Source organism: Branchiostoma belcheri, unplaced genomic scaffold (genome assembly GCF_001625305.1).
Source record: "Branchiostoma belcheri isolate BF01 breed outbred unplaced genomic scaffold, Haploidv18h27 scaffold55, whole genome shotgun sequence".
Classification (NCBI taxonomy): domain Eukaryota; kingdom Metazoa; phylum Chordata; class Leptocardii; order Amphioxiformes; family Branchiostomatidae; genus Branchiostoma; species Branchiostoma belcheri.
The window spans coordinates 1523021-1546418 of NW_017804187.1; the positions used below are offsets into that span (position 1 = coordinate 1523021).

At 43.4% G+C, this 23398-nt stretch overlaps 1 protein-coding gene across 5 annotated transcripts in view; it reads right to left on the reverse strand.

The window, feature by feature from the left end:
* The window catches only part of LOC109481383 (calmodulin-alpha-like), a 63411-nt gene extending 41250 nt beyond the window's left edge, over positions 1-22161 (reverse strand). For 2 of the 5 annotated variants that reach the window (XM_019783935.1, XM_019783940.1), the window contains exon 1: positions 1675-1869. In XM_019783935.1, coding sequence (XP_019639494.1) covers positions 1675-1707 — 33 coding nt within the window. In that variant the 5' untranslated portion in view covers positions 1708-1869. Of the gene's footprint in view, positions 1-1674; positions 1877-3937; positions 4115-21707 lie in introns of those variants that run through there. The other 3 variants (XM_019783939.1, XM_019783937.1, XM_019783936.1) reach the window with 3 other exon arrangements.
* Between the last annotated feature and the right edge of the window lie 1237 nt (positions 22162-23398).

Here is a 23398-nt window from a genome sequence, read left to right on the forward strand (position 1 = left end):
GAGAGTCTGTACGCACGTTTTAAACGTTAACTTAAGGTGAAGAAGAATCTCAGAAATGTTCTTTGTCCTCGCAGACGTTCACAGATGTAGCATGGAGTAGAAGTATCTTAAAATACGAACATTTTGCCCATATACGTAAAGCAGCTGAACGTGAAACAGAAGAATGAACAGTTTTGCCCAATTCGATACGCAGGGACCAACATGCCAATTATCAAAGCCTGTAATAATGTACAAAGCAGTAGCAACAAAAACAGTACTTGGTTGTGTTTTGTTTTTGATGAAACATGAAAATGACATATATTTCATGTCACGGCTATTCGCGAAAATGCACTACAATGACAATGAGTAAACCACTATGTTCTGAATGAGACAAGTGCAACATGTCGTGCTTGATAATATTAATCACACGGACGAATCAAGATGGCGTCTTGATGACGTAAAGTTACATAACGTCGCCATGTTCTCCTTGAACGGATGCCCTTGCAAGGCCAATTAACTACTAGTAACTCCTCAAACTTTTCAGGCGTAAATTGTCCCTTTTTGTATCCGTATATACGTAAAGATCCGTATATAAGTATTTCCGTATTTTCCCCTTTTTGTATCCGTATATATACGTATAGATCCGTATGTACGTAATTATCCGTATATACGTAAATATCATTTTCAATTCACAAGAGCAAACTTGGTGTGACAGTCACCAACCGGAAATGACGTCACTTCCTTAGAACGCTCCGACTGCACCCACTTCTCAATGTGACTTTCAAACGCCCTTCACTTTCATAAAAAAACGGCCTCCACCATTCAACAAACTCTTGGTTATTTACACGATGAATGAACTGATGCACGGCACCCTTCATATCGCTACCTTGACCGCGACTCTGAACCTTTCAACAGCGTCCAACGTGATGTATTGGCAGAACCAATCTCAAACCCATCTCAGCAATGCTCAACTTAGTAGAGTATCAATCTTCGAGATGCGCATTTTAGCCCTCAAGAAGTGGAAAGTAGTCTCCTTTACAGGCTGAATAGATAATAGAAATCGGCCTAAAAAGAATGTAGCTGACCAGGGGAGTTGGTCGCTATAGAGGGTCCAGTTTGCCTCTAATGGACCCTCTATGGCCGGCTAACTCCCCTGGCCAGCTACATTTAGCCTGCTGTGCATTTTAGCCCTCCAGAAGTGGAGAGAAGTCTCCACCAGACTCCATTGTAGGCTGAATAGATAGTAGAAATCTGCCTAAAAAGAATGTAGCTGGCCAAGGGAGTAGATGGTCCAGTTTGCCTGCATTGGACCCTCTATGGCCGGCTAACTCCGGTCCCCTGGCTAGTTACATCCTTTTTAGACCAACTTCTGCTATTTATTCAGCTAGCAAATGAGTGAGTGTAGAGGACGATGCTGGTATACAGTATTGATATCTACGTGCTGGGAAGGGGAGTTTAGTCGGCTATAGAGGGTCCAGTTTGCCTGCATTGGACTTTCTATGGCCGGCTAACTCCCCTGGACAGCTACATATTTAGCCCGCAATGGGGTCTAGTGCATACTAAGTGGACAGAACGGTAAACAGTATTGATATCTACAGTACGTCTCAAACAAATGTGGTAGATTCCTGTCGGCTACTGAGGACTAAGACGTGCATTCCTCTTCTAGATAAGAAATAAAAGCGGATCATGACCCACCGAATATCTGAACTGCATCAGGGCATTCGTCATTTTGCCCCTCTCCTCCTCTTTTCTCTCTCAAATCTCACAAGAGGAATCCACAGGAGTAACAGATCGCCCCGTTCGTTCTCCTTCCTTTAAACATGTATCTATCCGTCCAGCTGCAACATAGGGACACGTCAGGCCTGGTATTTCTGGTAGTGGAATGTAAAGTTGGTTATCAACGATTCACCGGACTCTGTGTCATCAGTGGGTTGGCCACCTTCCTGTGACCAGTGGTAATCAGGTCCAACTTGTCAGGGGGAGGGGTCACGGAATTCCTGACTATTAACTGACCACTCCTGACCATTAAGTGACCACTCCTTACTGGCAACTTGTCCTTAGGCCTAGGAAAGAACGGTTGTGTTTCCTGTTTCAGTCCTGAAAAATTATGGTCGGTAGGTTGGGATTATCTTTTTTCTTTAGACTTTGGTTTGGTTGGTGATGTCTAGTGATTCACCTGATTCCAAGGAGCTCCTTGCTTATACAATGCAGTTTAACTTGCATTAGGGCACTTAGATTTTAAATGTTAATGGTAGAAAACCGATCGTACAACGTTTCATCAATCAGATCATGGAGCTAGAAAAGATTGTGGGCCTGGAAACAGGAAACACAAGATTTTTTCCTATGCCTAATCATGTCTAACTTGTAAGGAGGAGGGGGCAGGACATGCCTGACCATTAGCCGAGGTCCTGATAAGGCACCGCGGCTTGTAGTGGGGCTTAGTCACCATGTTGCAGTACTAAACGGCCACTGGAGAGGTCCAGTCCAGGCTCGTTAGGGGACGTATGCCGCTATGGTCGTATACAAGTCTTTCCTTTAGCCTAAGACGCTTAAAAATAACCTTTCCACCAGTTCTCCGGTCCTCCTCATGTTTGAATGACCCAAAGCCTAAGTCACGTGGAAGTGTGACGTCAGCAATGGTGCCTGGCAATCTGTATCCACCCCCGTCTTGGCTAACAGATGGTCTTTGAGACCTCCTTAACTCATAGACAGCTTCAATTCCGTCTTGTTCTTATCTTTACTTAGATTGTACTGTAGTGTAGATTACATGGGTCATAGGAGGCAATGGTGAGAAGGCTGAAAACATATTAGATCTCAGAAAAGCACTTAAAAGCTGTTATCCACCAGAAAGTAGCAAGGGTCTACTAGGCAGTGCACCACGTGCCCTCAGAGTAAAGAACACTGTATCTCAATACAACATTTCACCGCCAGACGTTGCGTAATACGGAAAGGCCTTGACACCATCGTACGTTCAGTGTTTGTAGTACTAATATTTTCCCTCTGACTGAGCTGGCTCCTAACGAATGACTTTAACTGTTTACTCATAGCAACTACGTCAGTATTGACTTTCCTTCTGTGTTAAGTCATACGATGTCATGGTCATAGTATGCTACTCGTCGTCACGCACTACAAGGAAGTTAAAAAGATAAGGGTCTTCTGGTTCTTGTAAGATACTAGGACCTAGTATCTCCTACAACATACAGTGCATAGGGCTGTACTCAAGTCTGTTTCAATAGCTCGTGGGCCTCACAACTTTGTGCAATCACTACAGCAGAAGGCTAGTCTACTGGTATATAGTGGTGTTTGTGCTCAGATTCGATACTCTTTCCCAAGCAGAGAAAGCAGTATGTACCATTTTTTAAGTATTTGGCATGACTCGGCCGGGGATCGAACTCGTACCCAATGCAATTGTACCGAAGGAAAGTTGAGTTCTATGTCTGAATGGGTTTGGATGGCATGGTGCTGGAAAGTCTCGGTGTATCCAAGAACGTAGATTTGCCACAGGTGCGGTTCTGGATACATGTGGACTATCTAAAACCGTGCCTGAGCATGGTTCTGGATAAAGCACAGTTCTGGATACGTGTGGGCAATCCAAAACCGTACCTAAGCATGGTTTTGGATAAAGCACGGTTCTGGATATGCGTGGACTATCTAGAACCGTGCCTGAGCATTGTTCTCGACAAAGCACAGTTTAATGGATACGCGTGGACTATCCAGAACCGTTCCTGAGCACGGTTCTGGATAAAGCGTATCTAGAACCGTGCCTGAGCATGGTTCTGGATAAAGAGAACGGTTCTGGATGCACCAGTGACCACATGATAGACACAGCAGACGCCTGATGCTCCCATCATGACAGACAGGTTTCAAATTACCAAACGCCGTGCGCACTTGTTTCCCATCCAACCCTCTACAGGACAATCTCAACCGCTTTCTAGAAATCGCTCGATTCTTCACCTACCTGTTGGGCCATGGTTCAGGCCGATCATCAGCGGACGATCTGGGGTGATTAATTCAGCAGTAGCGCGGGTTTGTCCCTATTAACCTACAAGCCTTCAGCATCCATCTAGCTCACGTTACACCACAGACATCAGTCCGACAAGCTTTACCCCTACAGACCAGTCCGCCGGGACATTATGTACTCACAACCTTAAGGGTCAATGCTTTATTTAGGTTTTGGGCACTGGAGGTCGGGATGTCTACGTGTATCAGCTTTATTGGTGTCACCATAAGCAATAATACAGCAGAGGGAAACTTTTCCTTTTAAGATCGGTAACGTACAGATTGTACTGTAAATAGTTTAAAGGTCTCTTATATAACCCTTTATTGAAACATATTGGAGCCGCAGAGAAAACTAATGTTATGGAATGGCCGCGAGTGCCTTTGTGAACGTGAAAAGCGTCACTAACGTCAATATTGTTAGACCACATGTATCGGACACCTGAAACGCGAGGGCATTCATGCTGGGAAAGGGGATATACCTGGTCTGGTGTTCTCATAATAACAAGGGTAAACGGCAGGTATGTTGTGGTACCGCATCAGGAAATCCAATACGTGTACGCCATTGCTGTTAACACATCACACCCCAGTACCTCACGCCTTCCAATGCCCTGTATCTGTATCTGTATAGCCCGTATAACCACCCGTCGGCGTAACACACCATATATCAGTATAGCGGGTATAACCACCCTTCGGCGTAACACACCAGCTTCGCAGGCACGCGGCGCGGCGTCAGCTGGCTACAATACATTACATTAGAGAAGAAGCCATTAGAACTTAGATATATACCACTTTATATATATATCTATTTTAGCATTGTATACCTTAGACCTGATGTTAGCCTTTCTTTATTACTATTGTTGTAGTACTCTCTAGTACATTGTACTCTGTACATCCGTGCATTTATCCCCCCGGAGAATGAACATGCAATAAAGTTTCATATTACACCGAACGACTTCTAAGTCTAGACATTGTTTAAAGCTATCTAATGACAATGCCCGACAGTTGAACGCCCCTGGTAACAAGAAGACGTGTGGATATGACAGCCGCCACCATACGTCAGCAGCAATGTCACACTGACTGTGACCTTGTAACTCGACACGACCTCGCCATGTTGACCTCTGCCAGTGACAACTTCATCCAACATGGCGGCACGATGTTCGATGACACCATATGACCTTTCACATTTGTTTGGGATCTAAACACTGCGTAAATTAAAAATTTAAAGTGTGTTGGTTCTTCAAGTCTTCGGTTCTGTACATGCTACAATTAGGGTGTATGAAAGGCATTCTCTGTAATAAAAGATTCATTGATACTTTTTGTCCCTTCTATCATTTTAATAATGTCCTTCTGTACATATTTAAAACGGCACACGCCACACTGGTGAAATCTCAGGCAGTGCGTGATTTTCCTTCCCATGATTCATGTCAGTTGGAATGTTGACCCAAATATTGGAATTCGGGCAAATAAATCTTTTTGTACATTCAGCTGTTCCAGGCAACTTGCTGGACGATGGGCAGTGGTGACATAAACTCTGAGAATTCAGAAACAGTATTGCTAACCACTGAGCCACAGGCACTGTGTCTACACGAGTGTAAGTCACGGCTTGCGACAACATGACCGTCTCTCACTAGCCTGGAAGCCAACCCAAAACATGCCAGGCCCGAGTTAGCCAACAGATCAGGGCATAACTGAGAGGCGCTGTGGTATATTTTCTTTGGGGGCCCTGGAGCTGAGGAACTGGCCTGTGCAGGCCGTGGAAACAGTCTGGCACCCAGGCTAAATGAGGGGGGCTGGGCGTATCATTTCCTTGAGGGCATGTTGGGCTTGGTGCCGTGGAACTGGCCTGTGTAGGCCCTGGAAAGAGGCTGGCACCCAGGCTAGTCTCTCGCTTGTACGAGAAAATGTTTCTCAGCATATTTGTAACGGAGCACACGAGGACAGCGTGCCTCTACTCTACAGGCTGCCTTTATATTTGTCCAGGCTCTGCACGAGAAAGGATTAAAGCCACGTGTCGTCGAGAAGAAATTGGCACCAAAATAGACCCTCCCTGGAGGGCCTGCATGGGGGGGTAGTACGAAAAATTTCGGCCCAAATTACGACTTATTCGTTTAAGTCTCAGAGCTGATTACGAATTTTTACGCTTTGTACTTAATGTTCTATTACGAATTACGTTGATTTTGGGGGAGGCTGCCTACGGATTACGAAGACTAAAAAGGCCTGATTACGCCTTACGAAAAAAGGCATGCAGGCCCTCTCCCAGCGGTCAGCACGCCGTAAATTGGCCGGTCTGCGTGTGAAGACCACAGCTGCCCTCTCCGGTTTATCAGCGTGCATCATTCCGGGAATGCGCCACGACATTCCAGGAAGAAGCCAATTGACTTGGCCGTTTGATCACAAAGACATATTGTGTATGTCCAACCTTTCAATGGAGTGGCAGTGTTAATCTCCAAGCAGATCCCAGGGTGGCAAAAGACAGCATCCATTCACCGAGGGTCCATACACCACCATACAGCCTGGCCAATTTGATACTTTTTTTGCCACAATAGGATCTGCTTGGAGATTAACACTGTCACTCTATTGAAAGGTTGAACATACACACTATGTCTTTGTGATCAAACGGCGAAGTCAATTGGCTTCTTCTTGGTATTTCAAATTGGCCAGGCAGTATGGTGGTGTATGGACCCTCGAGCTCTCTGGTGATCGTGAATGGATACAACTAGCCTGGCAAATTTGATACTGTCTTTTGTGCCACCCTAGGATCTGCTTGGAGACTAGGGCCGTATAGGACTCATCATCATCATCATCATGCCTCCGGATTATACTAATCCGGTGAGGTACACTTGATAAAGTTACTCCAGTATGTCCTATCTCTCATAGCGGACACTAATGCAGTCCCTGTGAGACCAGTGTCTCTCTCTAACATGGACAACAGTGTAGTTTAAGGACGTCCCACTCTACGTCTCCCAGTAGGAAGCCACTGTACTAGTCTACCAGTGTGGATTACGCCTAATATTGGAACCTTGACTTTCAACCCAATCAAAATACACAGTGGTGATTTGTGTGGGGGAAAATGCAAGAGAAGGGGTTTGGGTGGGGGCAATTTTCCAGACATGCGACTAATGCCATAGAAGATTCCTCTCCGAGACGAAAGTATTTATCTACTAAGATTTACCACATTTGTGGAAGGATTGACATAACAGGTGACTATCACATTTTCAAGATATCAGCCAGGAGATCAGACGGCAAGGTTTAGACCTGTCACCACTCACTCGGCTACTTTATTCCATAAGAGTGGTTAGATCTTAAACGTGCTCGAGGTCTGGCTCTTTTCAAAAAACAGGGCCTCGCTATTTAACGTCTCATCCTAGATGACGTCCCCAACCGAAGCTAGGTACTCATCTTCAGTGAGGTGGAGTCGAGTGAGGAAAGAAGTGTAAAATGCCTTTCCCAGAGGACAACATTAAAGCCTGATACTGCTAGGGATTTGCACTCAGAACGTTTAGTTCGTACTTTTGTTTTTATATATTCTAATATTTGATGACTAGACACCGGGTGACAGCACACTCAAGTTATATCAACTTATTTTATGCCGCCACCAACGCAGAGGACGAATACAGGACAAGACAATACTCATTTTCACTTGAATTAAGTGAGGAAAGTCATATAAAGTGCCTTTCCCAAGGGCACAAGATCGGTGGCATGCCAGGACTCGAACCCGGGACCTCTTGGTTCCGAGTTCGCCACACGACCCCAACCTAGTAAAATGTACATGTGCTTCTCAACAGCCCTAACCACAAAGCCAGGCTGCCACCTTTATCTACCAGTAATGCCTAACGTCAGACATTACTAACTGTCGTTACGACGCCGGGAGCAACAATACCGTTATTGGCAGCACATGATTAATGGCGGGAAGGCGTTCTAAATCCTTCAGCTAACTCCCCTGCCTGCGGGCTCTTTGTAATATTAAATCACGCGCTTCTGTGAGAACTGCTGTCAGTGCCAGCAAACAGGTAATCTACTGATGAGTTCTGCATCTGTATCTGTATAGCCGGCATAACAGTCTTTTGGCATAACACACCAGCTTACATTTAACCCTTGAACATCTAACACTAAACATTGTTGAACATCTAACACTAAACAATGACAATGCCCCTACTGTCTATGGTGGCAGCAAGTTCCACTCTGTGATAGCTCTAGGAAAGAATGAATTCTTGAACACCCCAATCCTTGGTTGATAACTCTGGTTCTTGAAGGCATGGCTATTTCTTGTTCCCTTCTGGGCTGGTATTAGGTACAACTTTTGGGCTGGTATGAGTATTAGGTAATCTGCTGCTGAGTTTAGCGTTCGCAAGAACCAGGAGGGTGATGAAGTCAAAAGGCCATGTTTTGTGGAGACAGACTTCATTATGTTTATCTTCCCAGAAGGAAACATATTGTTTTTGCTACGTTTCTTCCTCTTCTTCTTCTTCAAACATATAAAGTCAATGATCTGTAACAGACGTCTGTCATCAGGGTAACTGGTGCTGTAGCAGACACCCTGTGGTGTTGGGTTACATTATATAGCAGGACAGAGTTGGAGGGAACGGTTACCATATATACTATATATGAATGTATTTGAGTATCAATAAACAGAGCAATAGTTTGGTAAGATAGACCGTCTGAAGGTAAACAATATGCATTAACCTTTCTAGTTTTTTGTACTATGTTGCGTATGCAAATGTATGTGCCAATTTGCCATTGCGACTTGGCATCTTGGCATTAGAAATAGCCACTAAAAATATAATTTACAGATTTCCGGTGTATTGTTAAGTTTTGTTTAACATTCAATGAATACTGCTGACATAAGCATACAGACAACTTAATGATCTGCTTTTACATTGATATTCGTTATGAGTTACAATCCCCCACTGTTTTACTATAGAGAGACTTTTCACAAATCCATTCTAATACTACTCTTTGCTGCCTGCTAAAACAAGACAAAACCACCCAAGGCCTTCCTTACAAATTAAAGAATCGACGACTAGCTACGTGCTCCAGACGGAACGCAAGATGTTCTTAATAAAGTAAAGGCACCCTGAGGGGGCAGCAGCATGGCACTGTCTAATGATCTTGTGAAAATTAGTCTGTGAAACTATCCAGTGTAGACGTGTTAGGGATTTAGGGATCTGGTATTGTACATATGAAGAGAAATTGACTCAGAAAAGAAAGTTTCGCCGTATGAAAGTCCGGACTTCGAATAATGGGGCCTGTAGTTCTTCTATACCGTACATAGTAACTGAGATATTCTAGACTTCTACGTTTCACAGAGGCACGTTAACGTTTCAGAGTGTTCTTCCAACATTTCAGACACCCGGTGACCGGTGTTGAACCTTAACCAACCGATCTCTTCTTCACATTCCTTCAAGCTGACATTACGGCTAAATACACACTGGAGTCCCTGTGGTAATCTCCAAGCAGATCCAAGGGTGGTAAAAGACAGTATCAAATTGGCCGGGCATTATCCAGTCGCCAGAGAGGGTCCATACGCCACCCAAGGGTACTGTTTGGCCAGTTTGATACTGTCTTTTGCCACCCTAAGATCTGCTTGGAGATTATCCCTATGGCATGACAAAACCTCTCCTTTTAATCCACCAGCGCCACGGCCCCAATTCATTACCACTTGGGGGAAAACGCTAATTGAAATGAAAGGTTGTGGTCTAGCCACTACCTGATAATTTGATTAGACACCACTTCTGACGTCAGTAACGGTAGCCATGGCAACAGTTACCATGGCGAGGACACCAGTTTATTGATTTCGACTCCGTGTGTTGGCAGTGTTAGAAATACCCATCTGCAGTCTGCATTTTGCAGAGACATTTTCAATATCGAGGAAGAAAAATAAGCAACCTGCCATTTTGTAGACCGACAAAATCGGGCTAGGGGTTCAATGGTGTTGAAGAGCTTTGTGTTTACTACTGACTCTATCATGTACAAGTGGTTTTGGATGTAGGTTTCAAATTGCTTGCAGAATATTTGCCAACATGCAATTTGCAACATGCAATATTCCATGGGTTTTAGATCCGAACTTTCAAATGTGTTTTCACATTTGCAGAAAGTATTTCCGAATTGCAGAACTAAATTTGTACTTTCTGGAATATTGCAGAACACTGAAAAAAGTATTTCTACCACTGGTCGGGATACCAGATTCTACTCATCTGCAGCCCCAGCAGAACTTCTGAATCTCAGCCAGCACTGTGAGAATCTGTATGCTCGTTTCATCCTACAGGGAAACTGACATAAGGGCGTTGTTGAAGTTGAACTTTGGTATTTGCCATCATTAGAACGTTTGTTATACCAATCTAACTCTGCAATTGCCATGCAAAATGGTGCATATCAGACGCATTGCCGCATCACTTCTAAAGCTACACATTCGGGAAACACAATCAGCGACAACACGAGCAATTTGCTTCGCTGATTGTTCGTTATGAACACATTGCTTCCGCGCATTTTCGCCAGAAGGCTTGGAAGGAGGATAACAGCCTATACCAGCTGGAAAGAGTAGAAATTGGTCAAACAGAAAGATAACATGCAAACTAAGGGAGTTGGTCCTCTAGAGAGTACATTTTGCCGCACACGGGATGTTATCCCCCGGCATGTTATCTCTCTATTTTGCCAATTTCTACTCTTTCCAGTCGCCTTGTAGAGGCCAGGGGAAGCAGCAGGCAACTTGACGAACTAACATTACAACCCTGCTCCCTTTTGTGAGGTCAAACAAAGATGCATAGCACCCAGGCCATTTTTCAAGTACACGTTCTTCAATGCTTTGAGAATTCCATTCCACGGACACTTTGATACTTAGTTCCATCTTCGCCACCTTCACCGTTCCTTGAGTAACTGGTTTTGGACTACAGCTCTGTCTATACAGGCCTGCAAAATTAGGAAAAATGTCGTTATTCTAAAATTCTGAAAAACAATTGTATCAGAAACTTCTTCAGAGACTCATCAGCGTCCGGCTAGTTTAATTATCCGCGTATTTAATTATGCCGGGTTCGTCTCATTACGAGTAATCAAATCTTTTGTGTGCGTCACTGAAGGCCCGTTCGTCATAATGAACGTCAAGACTGAGCTTCATTGCGTTTGGTAACTTCCTGTCTGCAGGCCCGGAGATGTAAACGTTTTACCGCCTCCCTGGCATTTCTTACTAGGCAAGATAAAAGTTGCTGAAGTCGAAAGAACAAACCCCTGGCTTTAAAGTGTACAAGTTGGGTGTTTCTAGAAGAAGATGCTTATCTATTAGCCTATGGGAAAATGACCGAAAAAGACCACAAGTTCAGACTTATTCACATACTTTTCAATATAAGTTCTACAGGCTGGTCTACACTGTTCATTGTGCTTGTCGAAAAGAGCTATGGGGATTTCTCCAGTACAATAAACCTGTAAATATTGTACATAGGGTCTGTCTTCTCTGTCATAACCAGTGAGAGATTAGCTCTTCAGTGAGATAAAACTTGATCGATCATTTTCCTTTTACCGATAATATTGAAAAAAATTTGACCCAATCGAGTTCCTGTCTACGATAGTTCTTGGTATTAGTCATTTTGTACATCATGCACAGTCTGGACATTCTTCGTCTGTCTTCCAGCGACCCCCACTGTAGGTTTCTTTTCATTTCCGTTACACTAGCATCTCATCGTGAAGATTATTACCTATACCTATCATAGCCTTTAGTACTTCGTAAAGCTTACAGAATACAAAAAGGGATCGTAAGTTTTGGACCGCTGGTTGTACTGTAACCTCTTTTCATTACACAGCGATTACGATGCTGTAAGCTCAGGCTCTCTACTTTTTATCACTCTGTTCAAAGAAAGCTATAAAGATAGCGCTACAGTGCGACATGATTGGTAGATCCCTGTTGTATGTACGTTATGTGAACAACTCAACCCCAGGGCAATATAGTCTACACAACAGGCTTCGCGGTGGGCACTCTGATGCAAGGGCAAGTATGGGCAAGCGTTTTCTGCAACAATTTGCCGGTGCAAATGATAACTAGACATAAGACATACACACACACGCACACACACACACACACACACACACACACATACACACACACACACACACACACACACACACATATACACACACACACACACACACACACACACACACACACACACACACACACACACACACACACACACACACACACACACACACACATATACATGTATATATGAAACATGGGCCACACAACCTCGCATTTGTGGCCAATTTTTCCTTTTTTTCAGTTTTGTTCAAACTCCGAATCATTTGCCGGAGTGCCAAAAAATGTGAACATGAAAGCGTAAGTACTACTCTGGGACACGTAAACCGAAGATTCCGGGCACAAAGCCGAAGCGGCGTCCGCGGTATTTCAGCTTCCAATTTCCGCTCAGAGACCCGAAAATTGCAGCTTGTAGCCGGGCTGTCCTCGTAAAACTTACAGAGATGTACGACCGCGAGCGCCGGTAAGTCTCCTGGCGGGGTCCCTTATTCTCCCGCGCACAATGTTTTATTACAAGGGATGATCTGTCTTTACTTGTGTGGAGATAGATGCCAGCCAATGTAGGAGCACCTGGCTATCTAGTTTGGAAGGACTGTAGCACTGGCGTTGTGCAGTAAGCCTGCTATATCTTTCTTCCACTTAAAGAGAATCCGGAGTACAACATGAGGAACAGAAAAACTAAATATAAACCTCCACTCAGTAGGGCTGACTGGCACAAAAACTCTTGCATTGTAAGAACCAAAAAAATACTTACAGACCGCAGAATAAGAATTGTAAGTTCATGCCGCCGCGCCGCGTGCCTGCGGAGCTGGTGTGTTACACCGAAGGGCGGTTATACCGGCTATACAGATACAGAAGCTGGTGTGTTACGCCGAAGGGCGGTTATACCGGCTATACAGATACAGAAGCTGGTGTGTTACGCAGAAGGGCGGTTATACCGGCTATACAGATACAGAAGCTGGTGTGTTACGCAGAAGGGCGGTTATACCGGCTATACAGATACAGAAGCTGGTGTGTTACGCCGAAGGGCGGTTATACCGGCTATACAGATACAGAAGCTGGTGTGTTACGCAGAAGGGCAGTTATACTGGATATACGGACACAGATACTGAAGATGTATATTTCATATCTGCTAGTGCCAACGACGTGCATAACGGTCATAACAGGACTCCTGTCGCGCGAGGCGGTATTGCGATTCCCAGCCAGGGATCATAAAGGGACCGGCATCGCACACACACATCGTAAACTGATAGGCGGACAACAAAACTGGCCCGTATAAAATTTCTCATATGTTCCTCTGTGCGCTAATCATAAATCTTTGCAGGATAGGAGAAGACCCCCATCGCTTGCTATTCATGGCATCCAATGCAATTTCTGAGAATGCCACAAGACACACCTGTACAAAAAGCCCTGGAATTTTCATTCCTTAGCTCTAGCAGATAAAGCTTGCAAAGGGAAACACTGTATCAACCTGCTTAGCATACTGAAGGGAGACCTGAAGCGCAGAGGGTTCCCACAACAGACAAGAACCTGAAGGAGCTTAGAGAGCTTGCGAGGCAGAAGGCACGGTGGAAAGAGATGAAGAAAGACTGAATGCGGCTACAGGACATTTCCACACGACTGTAGACGCAGAACACAGTGGATGATGATGGTGATGAATGCAATTTCTGGGCAGCAACACAAAAATATGAGGGAATCTGTCTGATATTGTCAGACATTTACTGCAATTTCTTTGCACATTTTCGTCATTATTCCATACTTACTACTTGAAGCGTTTGAAATAACCCCAAAACAAGCCACACCCTTTTTTTGGGTACCACCAATAATTAGGTAGAACCAGCTCACGATACAAAACAAGCAACCGTTTTCCAGCGACAGTGCATTTATGTCTCATAGATATCAATATACTCTGAGATAGAATGATTAAACTTCGTGAGTTGATTATACGTAATTTTGTAGAGTTTAGAGGGGGAGGGCCTTGTATAAGCATTTCATGATTCTCTCCTCCTCCTGCACCTGTTTTATACTTACTTGTTTTGTAGTTTACTTTCTGTTTTGTTTAATGTGCAAACTAATAAAATCAAAATCAAAACGTACTACATTAAGACAATTAGCACAAAATTGACTGAAAAAACAACTTTGCCACCCTGAAGTTGCATTGGATGTTTTAAAAAAAGGCATCCAGTGCAGTTTTTAGGACTTGGAAACCCGATTTTTCAAAGTCAATATTCTAGTCGTTTATCTACATACTGAGTTGAAACCACACTATCCCAATGTATGCTGACCCTCTTGGAGCATAAATTCCCAAAATGTTGACGAAAAATTGTTACTGGAAGGGTCCTTGGCTGAATTTTAGGGCTTTGTTTCTGCAGTTGTAAATGTCCAAGGTGTGCAATACTAACTCAAATGTGCTAGTGTGAAGCAGTATATGTGAATATCACAAAGATTGCGTTATTCAAAATATTTCCATTTTTGCTGCCATGAAATCGCCTTTAACTTAATATATCTACGGGGAAGCTGGGCGCCTGGCAAATCCCAACCGGCGTCAACTGCATCATCACGCCTCTATAGAAATTTGAGTGAGGCTTATGGAGTAAAAGCATTTTCACTGGCTGTTAGAAATATCTTTCAATCTTCTCTTTCCAATGCGTCCTGGGGCGTTAAAAGTTCCCAACGTAGCGGTAGAGACATGTACTTATTAGAACATGAATCACCCAGCTAGATAAGGTCTCTAAGTGAGTCAGATGTTTCAGTAAAAGTAAAAGTATTTCGTACTTACGTGATCTTTGGGTTTACAGACCTCCAGGAAGTGTTTGGGGGGGTCTTCGTGAATGTTTTGTAACTGTAAGGGGGTTGTAGGATGTGATGTAATCGGGTATTACAACACTTCCTGAATTCCTCCGCATACCGCCCACATACCCCCACCCACTGCGTGTTTGGCTTAACCTTCTATCAATCAACTGCCAAAATCACCTCCCATCCACCATACAACCGAAGCTGCCAATACTGCTACCAACACTGGTATCTATTTTGTCCACGTTCTTTTTACCTTTGCTTGGAACAATTCCAAAGTTAACGCAAACATGGGTTTTACAGTCTACACTTTTAATGTCTCCTAGATACAACATGGTCGTTCTCGCGAAGATAACCATCGACATAAAAGCAAATCTGGTCATCAAAAAAGCATCCTGCGAGTTTCTAGTCATAGCGCCAAACATCTGGAGGCGGGAGTACGAGAGTTAACAGTAATGACTGTATCTGGAGTAAACGGCGGTACGATATAGCAGGCCGTTATGCGCATATAAAACACGATCCCGCGGCGCTATCCCTCTGTTACCGCTAATCCCGGCAGCCATTTCGGCACAAATAGCTGGGATCAGCCGCGGATGTAATGGTCCGTAGAGGGGGGTGGCGACAAATGAGCCGGGCGCAGTCAGCAGTTTGCTGCGTCGTAACTATGTCCTTCCTTAAGCCGGATAAAGACGCTCTAATAACGGTTTGCTGGAGCGTAGCCGGTAGCGATCGTACGCAGCTCTTTTATTGAGCAACATGGAAACGTAGCCTCTACCAGGCTTCGGGAGGCGGCTGGAAAGAGTAGAGATTGAACAAATAGAGAGAGAATGGAGATAACATGCCAGGGGAGTTGGTCTGCTGGAGAGTACAGTTTTTAGGGATCGGAGCGGCAAACTGTTGTAATATCTCCAGCAGACCAACTCCCCTAGCATGTTATCTCTCTCCATTTGGCCGATTTCTACTCTTTCCAGCCGCCTCCCGAAGCCTGGTAGAGGCTAATAGAAACGTTCAGGACACAGGTTGCTAATCGTATCCCCACCATTGACAAAGAAAAGTACACACAATGGTAAATAATACTGACACAAGTGTGTCGTACACTCACCAACAAGTTAAAATATGTAGCGAAACATACCAGTAAGTTTTCGAGGCATCGTAGCCCAAGTCATGGGCTTGCACTTTTATACCAAGTTATCTACTTTTAGCTATACTTCTTTGTTACGTTTCTCAGTGTTTCTCATTCTTGTACCCATGTTATGTTATCTTTTTTTAATGTTGTATCGTTTTCTAAAGGGCATCGAAATATAGAGAAGAAAGAGAAAGCGGCGAGGACCCACAGGCGCCATGTTTTCACTTCGTGGCCGAAACGGTTGAGAAAATGAAAACACAATTTCCCGCACCAGAAGGGCCGACCCGATCCGATACACTCACTCATCAAGAAAATTAAAACGGCGAGAAAATTAAGTGGCCAAATCAGGCGAGGCGCGGCCGACAAATTAAGTGGGTTCACTCGGACACGGTGGGCTGGGTTATACTGGGGTCACATTTCCAAGCCGGGGCCCGGCCGGGCTGTTTCGATTGACGAAAAATCAACAATTTTCATAAAGAATATACGAAAAAAGTTATATTGTTGATATTTTTCAACCTTCTGTGCTTTGTTGCGTTTTATACCATATTTTTCGTTCCAAATGACTACCCGGCCGGGCTCCGGTTTGGAAATGTGACCTAAGCATTAATCTCCAAGCAGATACCGGGAGCAGGATCATTCTCGGGGTTTTACATCTGCTTTGGATCATTTACCGATGCAATAGCTCAACTAGAAAGGTAACATTTGCAAAGCAAATGCATGATGTTTACCTTCGCATATGGTCTGCTCTGTTATTTCTTACTCAAATACATTCATATGTATGGTCAGACAGGAGTATAGATCCCGCATACTATAAAACTGCAACATTATGTAACCCAACACCAGTTACCATGGTGAGAGACGTCAACAAATCAGGTCATTGGCCAGGTCAGAGGTCAGTGTTTGGAACGGAAGAAGAAGAGGAAACGTGGCAAAAACAATGTTTTCCTTCAGTAAACATAATTAAGTAGAGTGCTCGCTTTGTAACCGGGAGGTCGAGAGTCCAAACCCCGGCCGGGTCATACCAAAGACTTTAAAAATGGTACATACTGCTTTCTCTGCTTAGAACTCAGCATCTATGAGTATAAGAGTATGGGATGGTGAAACACACAACACTACCAGCGGACTAGCCCCCTACTGTAGTGCGGCGACATCACATTTTCGCCTCACAAATATCAGTATGCTATTGAATAGGGTTTATTCTATTGACTATATCAAAAGAATGGTAAGAAATGACTCTGAAAATAAATCCAGTTTTGCCGGCGGCCTGAAATTGCACTGCATCGGCTGCCTTTAAAAATTCAGCGGCACGACTTCGTCAATGGCGGAAAGTATTGAACCGGCCAGGATGGAAAATCAATGGACGGAATGGAAGGAGACGGAGCTGGGGTGAATTCTCAAGATTGGGTAGGGTTCCACCACGATGGTGCTATAGATGGGGCTCCGTGAACCATGGTTGGATGTGGTTTGGGCGACAGGTGACCGACAGTCGCAAGAAACTTGTACTCTTGAAAAATGGACGACGTACGGTGATACCATCAAAAAACAGCGTTGGTGTAAACTGTGTATGCGAGAGGGGCTTTCTAAAGTGTGCCAGGATGCACGATGATACATCCAATAGGCAGGAACCATACAAACATAATTCCTTCCTTCCTCCCTCCCTCCCTCCCTTCCTTCCTTCCTTCCTTCCTTCCTTCCTTCCCTCCTTCCTCCAGTCATTCATTCATTCACTCACTCACTCATTCATTCATCCAATCATTCACTCATTCATTCATTCACTCATTCATTCATTCATCATTCATTAACTCATTCATTCACTCATTCACTCATTCATTCATTCCTTCCTACGCTGAGTGCCAGGGATGCTGGAATGTCAGGTCGAAGGTAGGTTATGTCAATTCACCAGTTCAGACACAGATGTTTCGGTAATGTTGTTTCCTCTGATGAACTCGGCCGGTTACAATATTTCCTTTCCATATCTCCCGTATAATCAGTTTTTGGGAGAAGTTTTTACGGTAAATGCCTTCCGCAATGAACGTGAAATTCATCACGTAAGATATGTATACGTACGTAATAACAAAATAATTCGACCTTTGGAGAAAAATTTGTTTCCGAAATTGTTTTCATTTCCATATTAGATACTGCTTTACGTGGGTCCTGCAGTAAACCGAGCTAATTCTTTTTACAATACCGCGTGCAGATAGAGAGTGATGAGAAAGTTTAATGAATTCTGGGTTGATATTAGATTCATAATCCTTCTCTGGGATAATGTGGCTTCATCCCACTCAGAAGATTGAAAAGCCGACCGCTTCGTTCTGCATCTGCATTATTCAAACTCGGTCGATGTCTGGATCCAACATGAGCCTAGCCTCTACCAGGCTTCGGAAGGCGGCTGGAAAGAGTAGAAATTGGCCAAATAGAGAGAGAAAAAAACTCGGGTGCGGCTAATTGTACTTCCTAGCCGACCAACTCCCCCGGCGTGTTATCTCTCAATTCGACCAATTTCTACTCTTTCCAGCCGCCTCCTGAAGCCTGCTAGATGCACCATGAAACGTAGGCTGGAGCTAGATAAATCGGGAATGGAAACGGTTCCATATAAATTTTTTCTAGGTACGTCTGTCTCCCTCATTCCTTATTTCTCTCTCTTTGTCTCCGTCTCCCCATTTCTTTGCCTGTCCTTTTCCCCATCTCCCCATCTCTTCATTTGTGAATCTTTCTCTAGTACTCTCTCCTTTTTTCGGTGTGTGTCTCTATGTCAATCTCTCTCCATCTCTCTCTCAGTCTCTGTATTTTTCTTTCACACTCACTCACTCACTCACACACACACACACACAAGCACACACACATCGTGGTGTATGGCCACCAGTACAATCCATATCGACAGACAAAGTAATACATCTGTGTTATAGCATTACCTCATTGGCAGCGCACACTGGTCAGTGGTAAAACTCAATATCAGCAATTACGTTATCACAGTTTACACTCGATATCTATTACATGATGACCCTGGGTCCTTGCTTTTGTGTACTGTGTTTATCTCTGTGCTCTTTGTTTATTACAAGTAGCATACAAAGGTTTAAAAAGTGCGGACAGTACAGGCTTCGAGTAAACACATCGGAATGACAAAGCGAGTACACAATACGGTTTCTCTATGCGAGAAGGCGCGTGACAAATGACTAGGAGAGTAGATCTATGTCTGAATGGGTTAAGGTACGGTTCTGGATAGTCTCCGCATATCCAGGAACGCAGATTTGCCCCAGGCACGGTTCTGGATATACGTAGACGATCCAGAACCGTCCCTGACCATGGTTCTGGATAAAGCACGGTTCTGGATACAACAAGTCCTTTGTAACACGAGCCTCTGGTTCGCTATGTACACCGGCCCAGCTGCAGGTCATTCATTACCCTTTACAAATGGTGCAGAGTCAAACATGTTATATGATCTATTTCTGTCGTCTTTGAAACGTCGCCTTTGTCAAGTACTCCACTTCTGATCACGGCATCCTTTTGATATTTGTTTGATATTGTAATTATCCGTAAATAATTTCATCAGGTTGGTAAATGATTCGATATGAAAGTTCCTTTATTCACAATCATTCGTTTTACATTTAACACCTAGCTTCACCGCACAGTAAACTATAGTCATTATAGCCCTGATGAAGATGACAGACGGTCATCGAAACGTTGGATCATGTAAAACGAATAAAACGGCTGTGAATTAAAGATCTTTGATATCTTAAATCATGTTTTACTCACTGATTTGTTGATGTTACATGCTGCAAGTTCCAACATCAGTTCAGCCAGGTGGCTGCCGTGGTTGGATTTTGTACTTTTTGTCTCATTAATAAACCATGTGTATGTAACGCAGAAACCGAACATTAGATGAATACCTGAGCAGTAGTATCTGATGCGGGGGAATAAATCACTAGTCAGCTGACAGCGAAGCGGCCAGTATTTGACTCTCACGACTTTGCCTCAAGCGATACCGACGTCTGAAGGACAAGACCATCTTAGATCCACCTCCTAACGTCTTATATTTTAGTTACCAAAGCAAGGAACAGAATGCACAAAGACTTGCTTGGTCCTGTACTTGAAAGGTAGATCAAAATTGTCATATTTCAGATAAGGTGCACGTGCTTCAAATTAAGTATTGCAAAGGACTCGTACGCGTGTCAATATATTAATAGTGTGTCTGTGTGTGTGTGTGTGTGTGTGTGTGTGTGTCTGCGTGTGTATGTGTGTGTGTGTGTGTGTGTGTGTGTGTGTGTGTGTGTGTGTGTGTGTGTGTGTGTGTGTGTGTGTGTGTGTGTGTGTGTGTGTGTGTGAGTGTGTCTGTTGGTGTGTGTGTATTTGTACGTGTTCCTGTATATATACATATAACGTTACATTTGTCTGATAAAAAGACTCCTACTGCAGGGCTACAGCACTCCTAATGTACATGTACTCCCGTCAACCTACTGGGTCAAACAGCTGCAATACTAGAGGCTGCTGACACGGCCTTACTGACCCCGAAACAACTGTAACATCAAAATATACCTCGCCGCTTCTGACTGATCTATACAGCGTACAAAGACTGACAAAATGACTCGTGTACAACTCGATATCAAAATAGCCCCGTACCATCTCTGTTAAGGCACGCGCATCCAATGCGATTTCAGAGCAGCAAAACTGGAAATACAGTAATCGGAATAAGGCAATATTTGTGATACATATACATATATATTATTGACACATACTGCTTCACATTAGCACATTTCAATCAGTATTTCATATTTTGGGTATTTAAAACTGCAGAAACAAGCCCCAAGATGAGCCCTTAATGTTTTACTTGTACTTGAGTAATACATGTGTTTCTTGGAGAATATGATTCATAACGTTGGAATTATGATTAATATTTATCTTTGATTTTAATGTTTAGCTTTGAGTTTAAACAGTTGTCTTCTGTAGTTATCGCTAATGCTACGTTAAGTCTTACCAAGTGGAGCTTTTTAGCAGTGAATGTACTGCAAATCATACATCATTTCAGCTGATAATGGCTGCTACTGTATGTTTTGTACGATGTGTACTTGTATTTTGTATTGAAAAATAAACCATCCATATATATTCATATAGAGAAACAAACCAGTCATTCAAAGCCTAACGCCCCCCGGCATTGGCAAACAACGTAACCAGGGGTGCCAGAGTATACAGTGCAATTTTTACGGAATCCAGTGCAATCGGGTTAGTATACAGTGCAATTTTACTACTAAAATTGCACTGTATACGAGTGAAAAATTGCACTGTATTCCGTAAAATTGCACTGTATACTAATACCATTGTACTGTATTCCGTGAAATTGTACTGCACTGTATACTAGTAAAACTGCACTATATTCCGTGAAATTACACTGTATTACGTAAAATTACACTGTATTACGTAAAATTGCACTGTATACTAGTTCTAGTTCTAGTTCTATGCAGTACTAAGCAATACCCCTCGCGGGGTCTAGTGCTTAGGGGAGTATACTAGTAAAATTGCACTGTATTTATTAGTATTTACTAGTATACTAGTAAAATTGCACTGTATTCCGTAAAACTGCACTGTATACTCTGGCACTCATGTTCACCGTGGCCTCGTGCGATCTCCACGCGGTGTTAACGAGGGGTTATCACCGCCGGCGCTAGTAGGGCTTCCCCCCGCCCGTATTTGGGCGTCCCTACGCGGATATATGACTCTGGATTTATCGTACCAACAACACACACCCAACACCATCCCTGTTACACATACACAACACAACACAACTCCACTTACCATGATCAGCTGGGTTACAGACTCCCTCCGATGAGAATGAAGTGAAGGCGTCCGTGTTTCTGTTTTTTTGGGGCGTGTATTTTCGTTGACAGTATCGGCTGTATAAGCTTGGTACGGCAGCGCTAGCTAGTGTGCACTATGGCTGTGTGGATATATGTGCTACACTGTCACCAACATGCCTAGCATGCCTATAGGCCGGGCTGCTTGCAGCTTGGCATTCCCTTCCCACAGCGTGTGTAGTATACAGTAGCCGGGACGGTCCGCTCTTCACCGTACCGCTGCAGCGAGCTCCTCGGTAGCAGGCGGCGTGTAGCCCCGTAGACGTGCCTGCAATGTCCCGGTACGGTCCTCGGTCGTGGGTCCACGCTTACCTCGTCGCTTGGCTGCCGCTGTACACTGTACTTAGGCGCGCGGGGAAACGCACGGGGACGTCATAAAATAAAAACGTCGGCTTCATTTGTATGCGGTGGCGGCGCTTGACCTCTGACCCGCACGCATCTGCGCTAATATGACGCTGCGCGACGTAACGTAGGGAGCGTTTCAAAGGTTGTTTGAGCGAAGACATGATACCTAATGACATTTATTTCATCGACTGCGTCCAATTTGAAGTGCTAAACTCACACTTTATACAACATATTGATACAGAAGTTAAGCTCACACCCTGAATTATTATACTAGGCATTTCAGTTAATCATCCTATTGTCCTTAATATATTGTTATTGATATTAAAGCTCTCTATATATAAAAACAGACAGTTTAAGTTTGTCACGATTAAGGGCTTCATAGGTTATGTGAAATACTATCACAAATTAGAATATGTGATAGCACAAAACTGTGGGAAAATGGATAAACATATGTTGAAATGGGGTCCACTGTATGGTAAATTGTTAGACTGATGTATTGTTTTGCAAAATGTCTCTTGGTGTTTATTTTTCTTGAATGTGAACATGTCTTTTGCCTTTATTCTTTGAAATTCACCGTTCACTCTGTTCACTGTACATTGCAAAACAATCAAGCAAACTGTTATCAGTGTAATGTCTGGTAGATTGGTTACTTAAGATTTAGAAACTAACTTAATTACGCAATGTAAAACGTATGACACCTGCTACAATATACAAAAGTAACCATACATATAAAAAGACTATGTAGTATTGGATATGCTTTATCAATCATCGGTGAAAATCTTTCCTTTACTTTTTATATAAATATCATCCTACATATGAAAACACCCACAAAACGTCCTGTTACTAGCACCAAAGCCCCCCCCCCCATAACCCCGTTAGTCTGTCCAGATATCGGAGCTGGCAGCGCGGCCTACTTCTATTATCATTATTATTGAGCGAAAGTGTAATACGTAATGAAATTTATTTCATCGACTGCGTTCAATTTGAAGTACTAGTACTAAACTCGCACTTTATACACTGTTCACTCTGTTCAGGGTACATTGCAAAACAATCGAGCAAACTGTTATCAGTGTAATGTCTGGTAGATGGGTTGCTTATAAGTTAGTAAAATAGCTTAATTACGCAATATAAAACGTATGGCACCTGCTGCAATATACAAAATTAACCATACATACTATGATACTAATCTACGTTACAAAGACAATGTAGTATGGGATTCAAATGTGTTTTAGAATCATTGGTGAAATTGTTTCCTTAAGGTTTTTTTATGGATATTATCCTAAATAT